This window comes from Schistocerca serialis, chromosome 6, assembly GCF_023864345.2.
Source record: "Schistocerca serialis cubense isolate TAMUIC-IGC-003099 chromosome 6, iqSchSeri2.2, whole genome shotgun sequence".
NCBI lineage: Eukaryota > Metazoa > Arthropoda > Insecta > Orthoptera > Acrididae > Schistocerca > Schistocerca serialis.
Window position 1 is genome coordinate 190313823 of NC_064643.1, and position 18177 is coordinate 190331999.

At 41.8% G+C, this 18177-nt stretch overlaps 1 protein-coding gene across 1 annotated transcript in view; it reads right to left on the reverse strand.

Annotated features, from left to right (window-relative positions):
* Positions 1–12887: 12887 nt before the first annotated feature.
* The window catches only part of LOC126483994 (monocarboxylate transporter 1-like), a 141628-nt gene continuing 136338 nt past the window's right edge, over positions 12888–18177 (reverse strand). The window contains exon 8 of the mRNA XM_050107300.1: positions 12888–13616. Within this exon, the coding sequence (XP_049963257.1) occupies positions 13492–13616 (125 nt within the window). The 3' untranslated portion in view covers positions 12888–13491. The remainder of the gene's footprint in view (positions 13617–18177) is intronic.

An 18177-nucleotide genomic window follows, 5' to 3' on the forward strand; every position in this document is an offset into this window, starting at 1 on the left:
CCCTGCCTATGCATAGAATCATCTAGAAAGGAAGGAAAAGAACATGTCTCTGACAGCTCAATCTAGGTACTTGGAAAACCAATATATATTACAAGAAATCATTTTATCTAAGAACTACCTTTTACAAATGTACTTAGATTCGTTCTGTGCTCCAGCCCTCTCGACCTCTACCTGATGGGCTAGCTCAGCCAACAATTGAGGGATGAATTCTAGAAAGACGGAAAAGACTGAGTATAATATCCAGTATGGAAAAAAAATCTCTGTAGCACGCACATACACAAAATCTGTTAAAGGGCGTAGCAGACTGTGTAGACTGCGGTCCAAAACAGATATAATACATCACACAGATAGAGAATTTGTTACAGAGCACAGCAGTCTGTGGACTGTGTCCAAAACAGATATAACACAGACATAGAACCTCTTAAAGGGCGCAGCAGTCTGTGTAGATTGCGGTCCAAAACAGATATAACACACACACAATCCGTTAAAGGATGCAGCAGTCTGTGTAGACTGCAGTCCAAAACAGATATAACAAACACATAATCCGTTAAAGGGCGCAGCAGTCTGTGTAGGCTACAGTCCAAAACAAATATAGCACAAACAAACATTGAATACAGACAAAGGATCTGTTAAAGGGCGAAGCTGTCTGTGGAGTGTGGCTTAAACAAATATTTGAACACTGGAAAAGTACTTACCAGGTAATTGATCTTCATCTCCTCGGCAGCGCTTGCCACTGCTGCTGGTGCTGCTGGTACGCTTCATGATGAGGACAAAAGTACAACGACTGACCTCTGGGCGAAGTACAGAAGGAGACTGAGGGGGAGTTTGGTTGTGGTTTGGCTTACATAGCTTCCATGATGTTGAATCACGTCACTAATGCAGTAGCCAATAATGTGCAGCATTCAAGGAGTGGGGCGTGCTACGTCATGAAAGAATGAATGAGGACTGCGCTCCTAGTGGGTAAACCTCTGATTTGATCATTACATTTCCTAGTGATACATCTCTCTCTCTCAGTGCTTGACTACAGGTGGGGCGCGTGTTTCACATAATGCTTTCGACGATCTTGGATTACGTGATGGGAGGGTGCTCTGGCTGTGTCCTGGACCATGTGGCAAGCACAATGCTTGTCAAAATCTTGGGTGACGTCACGGACGACAGCGTCCTCTGGTGCCGGTGCTGTGTACCAAACCACACGGTGAACACACTGTTTGCCGCCATCTTGGATAAGGGTACTTGCATCATCAACTGACATCATTGCCGCCATCTTTGATGACGTCATGCGCTGTTGCCAAGCTACACGCCGCCATCTTGGATGACGTCATCGCCGTCATCTTGGATACATCTGGCAACAATGCAGAGTGGGCCATAATCACCCTTGCTCCAATATGGGTCAGGTCGCAGCACCCAGACCACCGGCCGAGAAATTCGATACTTCATCCAAATGGCATTTCACGACAGATCTGCGTCCTCCTTGGCTCTGGCACAACAGTGGAATAGTTTAACACACCATACAGAGGTGACAGACAGTCTGTTGCTGGTTATTGTGGCATGAGTTATGTGCATGTTGTCTGCTTCTCACCCTATCTTTGCCAAATGTGTAAAAACATACTAGACGCCAATATTGTATGGGACGACGCCACTGGTGACAAGAATGGCAACAGATACGGTTTTCGGAAGAATCCAGATTCTGTTTCTTTGAAAATGATGTCCACATTTTGGTTCGTTGCAGACAGGGGGAGCGGCTACACAGTGACTGCATTCGCACAGGACATCCAGTTGCAACTCAAAGGCTTATGGTGTTGTGTGCTATTGGGTACAAACACAGATCACAGTTGGTGCATGTTCACGGCACTGTGACCAGTATGAACTATGCGAATGACAACCTGCAACCTATAGCCATACCCTTTCCCAGCCAGAATATGTTTCATTTTATGACAGGTCACAGCCCTTACCCCTCACACTTATATCCCGTAGGTCGCAACCAGAGTGCTGGATGTACATGTGGGGAACATGGATGCCCAGAACACATGCTTTTCACTGTCACCGATATAGAAGAGCACACCAGACACAAACACAGCACAAAATGCAATAACAGACTAAGACGAGTGGGAAATAATAAACAAAGTCGCTAATGATGTCTCAAGGACATTACATGACGAATACAGACATGGCCATATAACAGAACAACACAACACACACAAAGCACCGAAGACAGCAGTTCCAATTCATACACCAACACAGACAGCAGTTCCGAAACATAGAGTTAATCGAAGAGCAAAGACTTTCACCAACACATACCACAGAGAACCTTACACAACAGCTAGGTAAATTAAACTGTATCAGAATACACAGTGTAATGCAATCAACCCTGTAAACCTGTTCTAGCTTAGGTATAAACAGCAGGCATGTCCATCCAGCAGTCATTCTACCACTGTTGGGATGCAATATTTCTAACTGAACACATAGTATATAGGCAACATAACAGGCAAAATTCAAAACACATAATATAGGAACTGAAGGTTTATTAATAACCCCAAAAAGCAACACACTTTACACTCACACACCAGTGTGCTTTCGACGGTATAGATAATAGTTATACTGTTTTTGTAAACAGTGTTTAGAAATACCAATCCGCTGATTCAGGTAGGGTAACATTTCTCTCCCTCTCTTCCTGCCTCCCTCCCTCCTTCTTTCCCTCCCCCACCCTCCCTCCCTCCCTCTCTCCCAAGTCTTTCCTGTTGTCAATCACATCTTCTTACAATGTGAACATTTTTTGTGATTTTGCTTTCAGTTTCCGACATATTTTTAATTTATGATTAATGCCACTGCAAATGCTGAAAACAATAATTCCTGTTTGTAATATGTTATATGTTTTTTAATGTAGCCTACATGGTTCTTTAGCGTATCGGTTAGATGTTTTAGTTTTCCGGTTTTCAACAATGAGTTTGCATTGAAAGTTGATAGGTACGTTGATTGCCTATATTGAAATTTGGATGAGATTCCAAGACACTCCGACTTGTCTTTGTGCACTGTTGCAGACTCCCCAGAATCCGAATGTCTGCTGACGTACTGGCGTACAGTGGATCGTCCACTGGGGTAAAATAGTTTACATCACACACTTCCATGATTGATGAAAGTTATTTTGGGTGTGGCCCAAAGGCCACAAAATGTACAACCAAGATTGTGAGTCCTGGAGGTAGTTCTTCCGCTCTCTCCGCCATTGGGAATCTGAACTTCCTCTTCCGCCTTTGAGACCGTTGACCAGGTTTCACCTAGTTACCCTAGGCAGGGGCCCTTACAGGGTGCTACCATCCGGAGCCAGATGGACCCAGGTTTTTTTTAACGAGGTGTTACTCCTCCCCCTCCTCCTTCCTCATCACTTGCGAAATGAAGCCCCAGACTTGGGACCGGCAGTGGTACCTAGCAACTTTCAATACAAACTCATTGTTGAAAACCGGAAAACTAAAACATCTAACAGATACGCTAAAGAACCACAACATACTCATAACAGCCATTCAAGAAACACGATACATGGATACAGATACCTTCGAGTCCGAAGGTTTTAGGATATACAAAGGGAAAGTGGAACCGAGAGTAATGAAAAATGTACCTCATCTTGGGACAGCCTTTATAATCAACAAACAACTCTTGAACTCAATAGTTGGCTTTGATTCCCAATCAGAAAGAATCTCAAGTCTTACATTCACAAGCACAAACAAAATCTACACAATTATCAATGCACATGCCCCTATAAACGAGGATAACAGGGAAAACAAAGAATAAGTGGAGGCCTTTTGGAATCATCTAGATGACATTATTCAGAAAATTCCAGATAAAAACATCATCATTCTTCTTGGAGATTTCAATGCACAGATTAGCAAAGGAAAAAGATATAAGAAAATAGTTGGAAACTATCCTGCACACAAGATAACAAACAGAAATGGTGTGAGACTAATAGAACTTTGCCAAGCACACAATTTAATTCTTAAATCCACAGCTTTCAAGAAACTACCACGAAGACAAAAGACATGGGTATCCCCAAATCCTAGCCTTGGGGAATTTCAACTTGATCATGTGGCAATTAAGAAGATTTCTAGCAAAGAAATCATGAACGTTAGGGTACTCAGGGGTGCAAACTTGGATTCAGACCATTATCTTTCTAAAATTAAGTTCAAAGTCATCCCAAACAGGAAACGCAGCATGAAACAAATTAAGGGTTGGAAGTATAGCACAGAAATGATATTAAAATCAGATGAATTCACAAAAGCAACAGAAACCATTCAGACACAAAGCTGAGGGGATATCAAGGAAAACCTCATTACTACAGCTGAACGGATAGCACCTAACAAAAAAAGTAAAAAACATGCATGGTGGTCGCTGGAATGTGATGCCCTCATTGAAACAAGAAAACAGGCATGGCAAAATTGGCAATCACAGAAAACAGAAGAAAGTAGACTGAATTTCATTACAGTTAGAAAAGTGGTAGATAAAAATATAAAAAGGATTAAGAAGACACATGAAAACAAAACTCTCCTCCAAATTGATGAAGAACTTGCTAAAAACAACACAAGGAGCTTTTACAGAACTTTCAAACAAAGGTTATCTAGATACAAAGCACCCACCCTCCAATTTCGAGATGTAAATTGGACCATCGCTCGCAACAACACGGAAAACTGCAAAATACTAGCAGGCTACTTTGAAAAACTCTTGAATTGTGAACCCATCTTTGAAAAATTTGAATCCATTCCAAACAACCGTGAGAAGCCGGATTCAGAACCACCGACGACTGAAGAACTACAGAAGGTCATTTCAGAACTTAAAAACAACAAGGCCTCCGGAGAAAATCAAATAGTGGCCAAACTATGGAAAAAGGCTGACAAAAATGCAGTTACATCCCTAAAGTGTGTTTTCGATCAAATCTGCAAAGAAGAAGAGATCCCCGCAGAATGGAGAACAGCTCTCAGCCACCCTATCCACAAGAAAGGTTTGAAGACAGACCCCAACAATTACAGAGGAATATCACTGCTGGATATAACGTACAAGATTCTTTCCATAGTCCTTTTGAACAGGGCAGAGCCGCAATTGGATCCGCAAATCGGGGAATACCAGGGAGGTTTTAGAAAGGGTAGATCATGTTCAGAACAAATACTAAACCTCAAAAACATTATGGCATACCAAAAATCAAGGGCAAAGACATACGTAATCTCTTTCATTGATTTCAAAAAAGCATATGATTCGATTGATAGAGAATCTCTGTTATCAGTCCTGGAAGAAATGGGTTTGGATAAGAAAACAACTAATATTATAAAAGCGACCCTTACAAATACATTTTCGAAAGTTAAATTTATGGGCGAACTATCGGAACCCTTTGAAATAAAAACGGGAATACGACAGGGCGATGGGCTCTCACCGTTGCTGTTCAATTGTGCTCTTGAGAAAGTAGTCAGAGAATGGAACACAAATATTAAGAGTGGTGTAAGACCGGGATTGCAAAAAGAAGAACCTTAAAGTAAATTGCATTGCTTTTGCAGATGATATGGCCCTGTTTGCTGAAACAATGGAAGAAGCACGGGAGCAAATCCTTGAACTAAAGAAAAAAAGCAGCTAAAATTGGTCTTCGCATCTCCTCTGAAAAAACTAAGATATTGACAAACATCAAGCACTCATGTAAATACCTCAAAGTTCAAGAACAGAAGATTGAAATAGTAAAAGAATTCAAATATCTCGGAGAATGGATTACTTGGAATGCTGGGGAAAGCAAATCAATGGAATCCAGAAAAAATAAACTTGAATTGGCCTTCCAACTAACAAAAAATACATACAACAAAAAATCCCTTTCATGGGGTTCCAAAATTACACATTACAAGACAGTGATTAAGCCAGAAGCACTGTATGCAGCAGAAACACTTAACATGAATTTCAAAGGCCAAATGGAGAAACTTGAGGTAAAGGAAAGAAAAATTTTAAGAAAAATCATTGGGCCAAAATTTCAAGACAATAAGATTATATACATCAAAAATGAAACTGTCTACAAGAAAATTGAAAAACTTTCAGATTCTATGCGAAAAAGGGGAATAAATTTTTATGGTCATCTTCTCAGAATGAATTCCAACAGATTAACTAAACAAATCTTTGACTTCTTCTGTAACCGAAAAACGAAGCCCAACTGGATTAAAGAAACTGAGACAGACCTAGTGGAATTAAATATTTCAGAAAATTCACTTATTGATCGAGCTGCTAAATTAATTACTAAAGATGAAAACATAAGGTTCCACGACAAATCCACACAAAAGTCCAAATCCTTCATCTCGGAAGAAGAGAGGAGAAGAAGATCAGAAAGAATGAAGAAATACTGGGCCCTAAGAAAAGAACAACGCACAAAGAAATGATTGATCCAGCGTACCCCAAAGAGGGTGAATCGAAAGAAGAAGAAAGTAGCCTACATGAAAAGCTGTTAAATGAATGATCCGTTATAAAATTTACGGCAGCAGGTCTCTAAATGAGCAATAAATCAAGTCAAATCACATCATACCCTTCCTGCACAACACACCAGACGCCATTTTCCAACAAAACAATGCATGACCACCTGTTGCTGCGCGAAAACGTGGCTTCTTGGTGCTACAGGATGTCAGCCTTTTGCACTGGCCCCTCATATCACCAGATCACCGATACGGGATGCTAGCCTCCTCGACATGGGTGCATCTGGAGAAATCTTGTGTACTCGGATGGGCGAGGACTCAGCTAGCCCCATTCATTCACGAGATGCTGAATGTAGCGGTCTGCATACTGGGGAGCATTTCAGTCTCTAGCTATATCCAAAGACTGCGAGAATGCTCTGTGCTCCCATCTGCATAGAAATAGATCATAAATTGTGCACTGTGCTCGAGGTGCTAGAAATATCTCTGGTATACTTTGATGATGTATGTGTTCAACAATTAACAATGAATGGACATACGGCACAGTCATCTCTTTACATTCACAATAATACTCGCAAAGTAGAGAGGGAGCGGTTTAGCTATGATACTGAAAGTGGGAAAAATTATGTCACAGCATTGCTCAGTGTTGAAATTACTGTAAAATTGCTAAAATTGTTTTGCACTATCAACTTTGATGCATATTATTAGAGTACGTCAATGGTGTCTTTTCCACCCCACCCATTCCTATGGTATGCTGTTGGTTACCACATAATGATTGACTCACTTGCTTGTTTGAGTTGGAGAAAGAGTTTTGGTAGTGGGACACCACCGTCTGGGGGTAGATAGCACCAAAACAGTGATCGCATACATGACTGTAAAATGAGGAGTCAGTCGAAGCGGAATGCAGAGCCATCAGCTATTCCGTCACTGTGACAGATGAGTTTAAATGTAGAGGTCTTCAATCACTTTCGGACAGCAGTTTGGAAACTCTCCACTATGCTGCCAAACTCTTCCAGTTTCCTTATTTTGTAACTGTCATTTATTTAAAATCATCCAGTGTGTGTGGCGTGTCATGGCAACTGCAGTAATAACATGATGTACACCGTGCGACATCTAGTTTTCTGCTAGAGGCAATGGTCAGAACATGTCAATGTCAGTTTAGAACCTGACACAGACCTCGAACTCGTGACGGAAAAACAAAATGTATGGCAGTGTACAAAGCGTGTTACAGCAGAAAAAAAAAGTTTCAAACAATGACACAGGGTCACAAATATCGTCTCTAGCGACTTAACAGAATAGTCTGGGGGATACGGTCATCCCCCTACAGTACAGGTGATGAAACTTTTGTGCAGTGGATGAATACCTGTATATTTAATAGGATCGTCACATGTGCTTGATGCCAGAATGCATGCAGTATTTGTTTTCGATATATGGGAGGAGACAGATGCGGTAAAAATCTTATTGAGTTCTCTATCGGATGAAGTTAGTGGAGTTTTAATAGTTCGTAATTTTTCTCTGGTGGATGGTACAGAGTAACAATGATAGAATGTTGGGGCAATAGGTGTAAATGGGCCCTGAGGGACGTGTATCTGAGGGATGCGGATCTGTAGTACCTGCTTGTCGTTTGGAGAAGCACCATAACGCAGTAGCAAAATCAACATCCTTCCTCCAGTTCCCATACTGTCCTTTATCCTACCTTGTGTTGCAGGAGCAGGCTTCGTTTCCGTCAAATAGTCAAAACACAGCCATGTCGCAGTAACTCAGCTTCAACTGTTTCTACACGCATTGCAGGAGGTGGTAGAGGTAGATTTCTCAGACTTCTACTCAGTTCAGACTTACGTTGGAACAATCACATGCGCAAAGCTGCAGGGACAGTAGCGCAGAGTCTGAGGAGCAGTTGCAAGATGCACAGGGGCTACCTAAAATCATGTTGGAATTTTACTGTAGCAGATAGGTTCGAGAAAGGTGGCGCGTTTCGAGATGTGAAAGTGTCAGAAATATGATTCACTAGTGGCTGTAATCATTAAAAGACTTCTCCATAGGATCCAACACAGGTATGTGATTGAATGGAAAGACTTGTTCCAAATCATAGACATTATTTCTACCGAACTAGAGATCTGAAAAGCTAGTGTGCATTTCTTACAAACTCAATCATCAAACCATCTAATACTGTTTGTGATCCTTCTCAATCAATCATCGCCTATAACTTAGTGGATATATCACAGAACCTCTGGTATGGCATCGAGACAGATTGCGTTACAAATACTGGAGAAATATCTAGTGGCAACGGCGTGAGGGAGTTGTGAATAACGGTTTCATACCACGCTCCTTAGCCGAATCACTTTCAAAATTCGGTAATTTTATTACGAGGGTGCACCATCAGCGACGTGTAACGCACTGCTGGTCTGATAATATACACTCTACCGATCACCATCTATATTCAGTGTCATGGTATTTGGAAAAACCACTTCATTCGTAGGCACTGCCATACGTGGATTTATAAAATTGTTATAGCTTTTAACATGGATACTTGTGTGCTCCTGTAGAACAAAAACCGCCTGTGAAGGTAATATGGTTATGTTTTTTTAACATATTGAGGTTCGTAAGACGATTGCGCCTCTCTTTCTAAGACACAGTGGTAACACTCGCAAGAAACACTTACGACACATTTCCACCCTTTGTTGATTTTTTGTCAATATTATTTCGTATCACCAGCAATGAGTTATTGACGAAGTATTATACTTAGTAGTAGGGGGTTTGTGACAGGTTCGCCTTGAGAATAAGGCTTATAAATATAGGTTTGTGTTCTGACATGCGCAAAGGAAATGACTATGTCCAGCCGTAAGGAAGGTATGGATTTGACGTGGAGTATTGTGGTAGAAACATCGATACTGGTACCAGTCTTATGACTTGACATACTCTTCTCTGTGCTATTTCCAGAGCCACAGCCGTCAGTAGGGTGTATTTCCGATACTTCGCTCATTGTCAAATGTTGTTCAACTGAGACCGCAATCTTAACGTTTAGTTGTAAGTACAACGATAAAATCCTATATAAGGCCGGTTTGTTTCCTAGGACGATTCTGTCTATGTGTGAGCCGGCCGGTGTGGCCGAGCGGTTCTAGGCACTACAGTCTGGAACCGCACGACCGCACTGGTCGCAGGTTCGAATCCTGCCTTGGGCATGGATGTGTGTGATGTCCTTAGGTTAGTTGGGTTTAAGTAGTTTTAAGTTGTAGGGGACCGATGACCTCAAAGGTTTAAGTCCCATAGCGCTCAGAGCCATTTGAACCATTTGTCTATGCATGATTAGGGAGCAGCGCCAGTGATCTGTGGCGAGAATGATTCACATTTCCCATTAACGTAGGAGCAGTGTGAATAGAGAGGCCTGTTGGAGTGTAGAAATGTAGCTGACTTAATCGTGTTGTCCTCTAGACGGCTGAACAGCGATCTAATACATAGTATGTGTTGGATAGCTTTCATGATCGCGTGGAAATTTGAGAAGATTCGATACGGACATGTGTTTGCACTGGACCGTTATTCCCTCCCATCTAAATTGTTCAGCTGACTGCTTCTGCACATTTCTCGCCTATGTTTAGTTGAGAGAACATCGACTGTGGTGTCTGCATCTAGCAGGTGAAAGACGGATGGAAGACATGTTTGCTGGTTCTCTAGACATGAGAAACACCTTAGTTGATTTTGTAAATTATAGGGATGATTTGGAATCTGTTACATCAGCGACATCGGTATTCGCGAATGGAAATATAAATATCCTCTATTTTTTTCGTGTTCTCACCTAAAGGTCTTCGCAGACAGGATACATTTCTAGTTACTCAGTGGTTTACAGCACGCTCCACCTCGCTGAAGTTTCTTATTTGTAGAGAAATAATTTCCAGTCTATATCTTTGGAATTATGCTACGCAGGCGGTCAGTAGGATACTGCTGTGTGAGTCGAGAAGTGCGATATCGAGAAGTATCGCGAAAATGGTATACCATGTGAAAATAGAAGTGTTCTTGTAACACTGGAGTCTGGAGATGGGTTTAGAATAGCAAATAAGCAAGCAAGCAGGTACGGACCAGAAAGAGTACCATAACGTTTTTGTGCCAAGGGGAAATGAGCCCGAATTTGTCGAACAATTCTGAGAGTGACTTCGGTCCGCTGAGGGTACTCTGGTCACGCGTCGGGGGTGGATGAGTTGTGACTGTCGGCTGTGGGAAAATATCTAGTGATGCGAGGAGTGTATACAGTACTGTCTGTCTGGGGAGTGTCTGGTGGTTGATAGCTATATGAATGATGTAAAAGGGGCGATTTTTGTATGGCGCAGGCTACGAATTGTATGTTTACTGTATCAGCAAGGTATGCAGTGATATGTTGCTGGGTTGGACATCAGTTTCACGCTCTAATATTCAATCTCTTGTCCTCAGTGGCAATGCAGTTTAATTGAGTATGAGGCTTTCCGTATTTGACCATATGTAGGCCACTTTGCAAGGTTTAATTGTCAGTGCACATGCTGCTGCTTCAACATAAAGGTACTGTGGCTTATCTTCTGACTTACTTTTGTGGGAAGTAAAAGTAAAATTCTTGTAAAAAAATTACGTATGTCTAGTCGTAATGGAAGGATAGATTGGACATGGTGAATTTTGATTTCAATGCACTGAGGAGTATATCAAAACATAAGTAGTGATAGATTCATTTTGTAAACAGCTGCACAATATAGTAATGCATGTGTTCAATTGGACCTGCTATAGCGTACGAACAGGACAGGCAATATGGCTGCAACAATACATCCCCTCATTGGCACCCCTAAGTGTACCCTCGCATTTTTCTTGCTGTTCAATCGATAGTGATGTTGATTACAGTACACTAACCCACGTTGGTCATGTCTTTCCAAGCATTACATCTGTGGGTGCAGTATTCATTGTCACACACAGTTCCGGATGCCTGTCCTTCGTAACACTTGTTTGAGAGAATCTTGGCAGGATGCACCACCTTCCAGAAGCGCAGATTCGATGACTTTGTGAGATAATTTCCTAGGGATGAGGAGAATCGAGACATATAGCCCGTGTGAGTGTAGGCATACGATAATTTTTTTGGGTCCTTTACAGATATAACAGATTACAGCACTGTTTGTGTAAAATGTGTATATATTGCAGCGTATTGTTACTGTGGTTTATCTTGTGGCACGACCAGAGAAAATGAGTGTGCGTACTATCTTGAGGGATGTAATGATTCAGTAGATCGATAACTGTGAGGTTACAAGAGAGATTTTTATGTGGAAAATTATGTGCACTTTACATACTGAGATTCGTTCCAGAGCTACAGCCATCAAGAGGAGACATTACCTGTACATCAATCGGTGTCAGACTGCAGCAGCAATCATAATATTTAATGGTAGTTATAATGGTAAATATGTTCCTGGCTCCCATTATTCTTGCGAGTCTTGTATGTATTTGATGATCTGTAGACAACTTTTGCAGGGTTTAACTGTCAATGCAATATGGCGATCTGTAAAATATAATTTTGCTGCCAGAAGTCTCACCTGTAGAAAAAAGGAAAGGGCGGACAGTGCTCCCACACTGGCAGCAGCAGTTTGATGGGTAAATTCAGTGACGAATTGGCTGTCCCGTTAGGATAGCTCGGAACAATGCACCCTGTGCTATTCTAGGAAGCATTGGAACATCTCTCTCGGCGCTGGACCCACACCGCAGCTATGAGTCACCGCGCCAGCGACAGTGCCTAGGTGAACACGTATTTTGACAGGAATGTCTCAGGTGTCAAGTATGAAAGAGATGCCACCGCTTCATCCTTGCGGGACCTGAAATGACATCTATGCCTCACTTGGCAGCTAACGACTGCATCGTCACTTTGCGAGGACTGCCAGACCATCCCAACTCCTGGGGACGCGTGCAGAGTTGGTTGCGTCGATAACGGGCATCGAGTGGCGAACCTGTTCTTCTTTGGTAAATCCGTGTCTCTGCCACTGACAAGGCGATATGTTAACTATATCACAGTCAAATACATTTACCATATTAACTTCGTGGTATCAAAGAGACAGATTCAGTAACAAAGAATGAGTACCGGAACAGCTATTTATGTTAAAGCTTGTATTATCATGTTGATGTACGGGTCTAATGTAATATCTGACCAGTTGCTTTCTATCAGTGTTACATAGTATCTACGCCACTTACTGTCCTAATAGGAAAGTAAAAGAAACCCATTCATACTTATGATGAAACTTATTTGGGAGATATCTACACTCTCAGATGCTACTAATTCGTCATATGCTGAGTTGAATACTACGATTAGAGCTAATCATACGTTTTTTACTGATGCAGAAGAATGTATCTGTTTCTGTGGATGAGGTTAATCAGCAGGAGGCGGCTCAGAACAACGCGCTTTACATGTTGTTTGCAATTCTGCTCCATCTGCTTTACGAATTGTCATCAGCGACAATTTCGACTAAAGTTTTGTACTAAAAGTGATTTATTTCCAGTTTGAGACACAGGCACAGAAGGTCAACCCACACTATTTCATTCGAATTATAGTACAGTACCATTCATAATACCCAAAAATTAATACAATGTCATGTGATAAAAAAATATGTCGAACACATTAAGTAATTTTTATGAGATCTAATATTAAGTTCTCTCTCCTCATAACACATCACGCAACGTGTGAAATTCAGAGTGCCTTTCTTGCACTTACCAGGAACAAATATTATACATTATATTTATGAAACTACAGGAATTTCACATATATTCCAGTTCTGTCATTTACGTTTGTGCAGAGATCTCAGTATTGATATTTAAGAGTCCTTGGCGTTAACTGTTTACCTTTACAGTAAATGGCTATAATAAAATAAACATGCAGTACTTCAATAAGTAGTGCTGTCTGCACATGTCTTCTTGCTCCCAGTCATAATAATGCCCTGCCGACGTGGATACTGTCTCTCCACCAAACGCTCTCGCTGATCTCCACCACCAGCTGCACTAAGAGTTCTGTTGACGGCAACAATGGAAACAGAGAGATTCTGCGGTTAGCGTTCATTTACGCTCGATGATTGATGGACGATTGCAATCATCTCTTCTGGCGGTACCAGTGGACGACGTCTTCAATAAGCCAGAGCAGCATACAGAAAAACAACAGGCCAGTGAGGATATGTATACACAACGGATAATCTCCTGTCTCGTCGCGGATGTAACCTAGAACACAAAAAGAGATTCTGAATATTAATTGCTTTAAGAATTTGGGTTTGTCTTTTACAAGAAGACAGACTTAGAACACAGATTTTTAAAAGGATAAGAATATATGTAAATGCTTGCACAAAAATGAAATAAACGGTAATAAAAAGTGACCGAAAATTCTATGGTGAATTATAGATTTTATCTCGTATCAGTCTACAGCAGGCACCAGAGAGAACAGGAAAATGATGAAAAAGTAAGGAAGTATTTTTCTTCCAGTTCTTATTGCGGTGACTGTAGAAGCAGCTATAACGACCAGAAAACTGGAAACGTTTATGCACTTGCTAAAAGCAGAGCATAACTTCTGGTACCAAGTCACGTACAGCAGAGGCAAATTCAAGCGATTTATGGAAAGACACAGTCGTATATCGGGAGAATTCTGTCACAACTTCAAGTACGAGATCTTTTTACTGACTTTCAGAAACATTAGCTTAACTGGTACAAAGTAGCAATAAATCAGTACGATGAGTCACATAAATTATTGATTCCTACAAAATCTGTATACGATGTCCACCTGACGCCATTTATTACACGCAAAAACCGAAAACTTTTCAAATGTTTGTGCTTAATGATGCAAGCCACGGAGCAATTTGCAAGAAAGATATTAGCCTTCATAGTACTTGGTAAGAAATATATTGAATGTGTTACTTTATTTGTGAGGAAATGACTTTCAGAGGAACAGACCAACAGTGCGAATGAAGTTTTAGATCAAAGATGATGATTGAAACCTTTCGTCACTGACAAGGCGTGATATTTGTCCCCGGTCCGTGATGGTTAGGATTATTTTATTACAACCATTGTTTTTACGGTGTGGTACATGGGTGGGAGCGTTGCACACACGTTGGAAAATACGCGTTGATAAATGAACAATTCGATCAGCTACGTTCACGGCATGGTGATGGGCACATTCCAACAGACTAGCTCTTTTCTGCCATTCTGCCATGTCCACGTCGATCCATCTTAGAGCTGATTCCATACAAACTATTTGCACGTAAATACCACTTCGCTAGGATGATTCGAGCCAGTATAGCAGGGTCACGCAGTCACCTTGTACCAGTACTACATTGAGGTATCGTGTTGTTTGTGCTTCTGTCCGGCGTGGTGCAACAACTAGATGTGGCATGGACTCAATAACTCTTGAGATATCCACAACAGAAATAATCAGCCGCGTTACTTCTAGAGCCGTCTATAACCACGAAAGTGCAGGATGTTGCGCACGAACTGAACTCTGAGTCATGTCCTATAAATGTTCGAAGTGATGCACATCGGCCGATCTGGGTTGCAAAATCATTCGTTCGAATTGCCCAGATTGTTCTTCAAACCATTCGCGAACAACTGTGCCCCGATAACATGACATCGTTGTTTCGAAATAAAGTCCTTGAATGGCACCAAATGGTATCCAAGTAGACGAACATAACGATTTACAGTCAATGATCGGTTCGATTGGACCAGAGGACCCGATCCATTCCATATAGACAAAGCTCACATGATTACAAAGCCACCAACAGCTTGCATAGCACCTAGAGAAACCGAGTCCATGGCTTCGTGGGGTCTGCGCCACACCCTAACACTACCATCAACTCTTACTAACTGAAATCGGTACTGTCTGATCAGGCCACGGTTTTCCAGTCGTTTAGGGTCCGACCAATGTGACCACGAGCCCAGGAGAGGCACTGTGGGCGATGTCATATTAGCAAAGGCACTCGCGTTGGTCGTCTGCTGCCATAGTCCAATAACGCCAAATTTCGCCGCATTGTCCTAATGGATACGTTCGTCGTCTCCCAATAATTTCTCCGAGTATTTCACGCACTTTTGCTTGTCTGTTAGCACTGGCAATTCTACGCAAACGCCGCTGCTCTCGGTCGTTAAGTGAAGGCCGTTGGCAACTGCGTTGTCTGTGGTGAGAGGTAACGCCTGAAAATTGGTATTCTCGGCATACTCTTGACATGGCGGATCTCAGAATACTGAATTTCCTAACGGTTTCCGAAAAGGAATGTCACATGTTTCTAGCTCCAGCTACATTCCGCTTTCAAAGTTTATAATTGCCGTCCTGCAGTCATAATCACGTTGTAAATCTCTTCACAAGAATCATCTGAGTACAAATGACAGCTTCGTCAGTTCACTACCAATTTATACCTTGTGTACGCGATACTACCACCATGTGCATATGTACAGATCACTATCGTATGACTTGTCATCTCAGTGTTAATCACCTACAGAGGTCCAAGGGGAAGGGAAGAGTGTGAGAGTGTGTGTGTGTGTGTGTGTGTGTGTGTGTGTGTGTGTGTGTGTGTCCTTAGGATAATTTAGGTTAAGTAGTGTGTAAGCTTAAGGACTGATGAACTTAGCAGTTAAGTCCCATAAGATTTCACACACATTTGAACATTTTTTGTTTTACTATGCGCGTGATTAGTAATTTGTCCAGTGAGCTTGTACGTGCTCCAAGCCGCTGTACAATGTTGTGGCGTATCTGCATTATAAATTGTATATTCTTTTAAAGTCGTGTATTGAGATAGGAACAAGCAGTGAACTAGACGCCTCTGAGCTATTTTGTTTGTCATGATCCCCACGCTTCGTGAGAACAACGGCGCAGGTCTTGCTAAGTTTCCAATTTAAAATTTTCGAGCATCTCTCTTTCCGAATGGAGTATGCCGCCTTACTATGATCCTAGTGGGTGCTGTGAATTCAGTCGATTTGTTATGTCACACGTTCTTCACAAGAATTGTAGAAAACCTATTCCATAACTGATCGCATTACTGTCTGGTATGCGATTTCCTTTACACATGCTCTCTACTATGCAAAAATCTTGCCAACAAATCTAAGATTTCATTGTTACCCTAATGGTATGTTTCAAACAAGCCTTATCACCACCTGATTAGTGTCAGGAGCGGTGGTATCATGGTCGAAACAACTTCCAGATAAACGACATTAGTAGCTCTAAGTTAGCTACACGAGGGCAGTATCGAAGGTCGGAAGTGTGACAGCAATTGGATTATTTCAGTCTGAAACATCGTGGTTCCTCAACCTTTGAGCGTGTATGTGCGGCAGTCCCTCAGAGCTGAATTTCAAACCGGGCTGCGGAGGTTAGTTAAGACACTGTTAGTGCTAAGTCTGACAAAGAACGAGAGGATCTGTCGCGCCGTGATTTTCGTGCACCTATTGTGACTAGAAAACTAAGCTAAATGCAGAAGGACACCACTCTTCTCTAGCATGTATTTTTTTGTAAATCTGCCTCTTCTAGGGCCACCGTTGGAAATTTGTTTCGTGATTTTTAAACGGGCAAGGAGTGTCTTGAAGATGAACTTTGTCCCGGTCGGCTAACAACAGCAGTGACCCAAAAAAACATTGATACTTTGAGGAAAATCATCGGAGATAGTCTTTATCTCATATTCGTAACATTCAAGGGACGCTAAATATTATATTGACTGAAGTGCACACCATCATTCACTACTATTTAGGCCTAACCAAGAGATGTGCTCGCTGGGTGCCACATTCACCGAGAGCAGATCAACTACATACCTGAATCGACTGGCGACGTTTCATGCTTGAAAAATTCGATAAATAGCGGGCCAAAGACACTTACAAGATTATAGATGAAGTAACACGGGTTTGTCAATATGACACCGAAACGAAGAGGCAGTCCTCAGTACGGTGCTTTCCAGGTCAGGAACCACCCACGAAGTTTTGTAGAAGTAGGAGCTCTGGAAAGAAGACAGTAGCCACTTTCTTCACTAAAACGCTTCATCTCACATCAGTGACTCTGTACACACGTCGCACCGTCAGTGTTGGGTGGTTTGTGACTTAAATGTCTGCCGAAAATCAACGTCACATGAAGGTCACAGCATGCAAAGTTGACGAGTGACCAACTTCTTCTGCGTCACGACACTGCCTGAGCGCATACGGCCGACAACAATGGACTTCTCGGAGGAGGAAAAAGTGCGAGTGTTACCGTACGCACCCTACTCACCTAACCTTTAACCGGAACCGTGGGTCATTTTGGACCCGCTGACAACAATAAAACAATGGGAACTCGCAAAGTTTCAGTTCGCGCGCCAGTGCAATCTCAGTACATTGTGAGGTGCACCGGGGACCGGGAGCTCACTGCTTGAAATTTTTTGAGGTAAGTGCCATCCCTCTGTCCAATTTGACCCGCCATTCCAGATACGGAATTTTTTTTAGTCAGTATATACCGACATATTTTGTGGTGTTTCAGGCGCTTTATTGTCACAATGCAGCGGGGTCTCACTGAAAAAGAAATTTGTGAGCTATTATTGGACGAAAATTATTCAAACACAGAATCTAATCTTTAAGTGATTTGCAACCTTGTGATGAAGAGTACGTAAGTGACGATGAAAATACACAACAAGAAATTTCTTCTGAATGAATTAATTCATTGTCTGATGGTTCAGTAGAGAGAGATAGCCAGCTGTCAAGTAGTTTATATTTTCGAGGTAAAAATCGATCCAAGTGGTCTACTTATCCACCAGCTAGGTCCAGAGTCAGAAACCACAACATCATCACT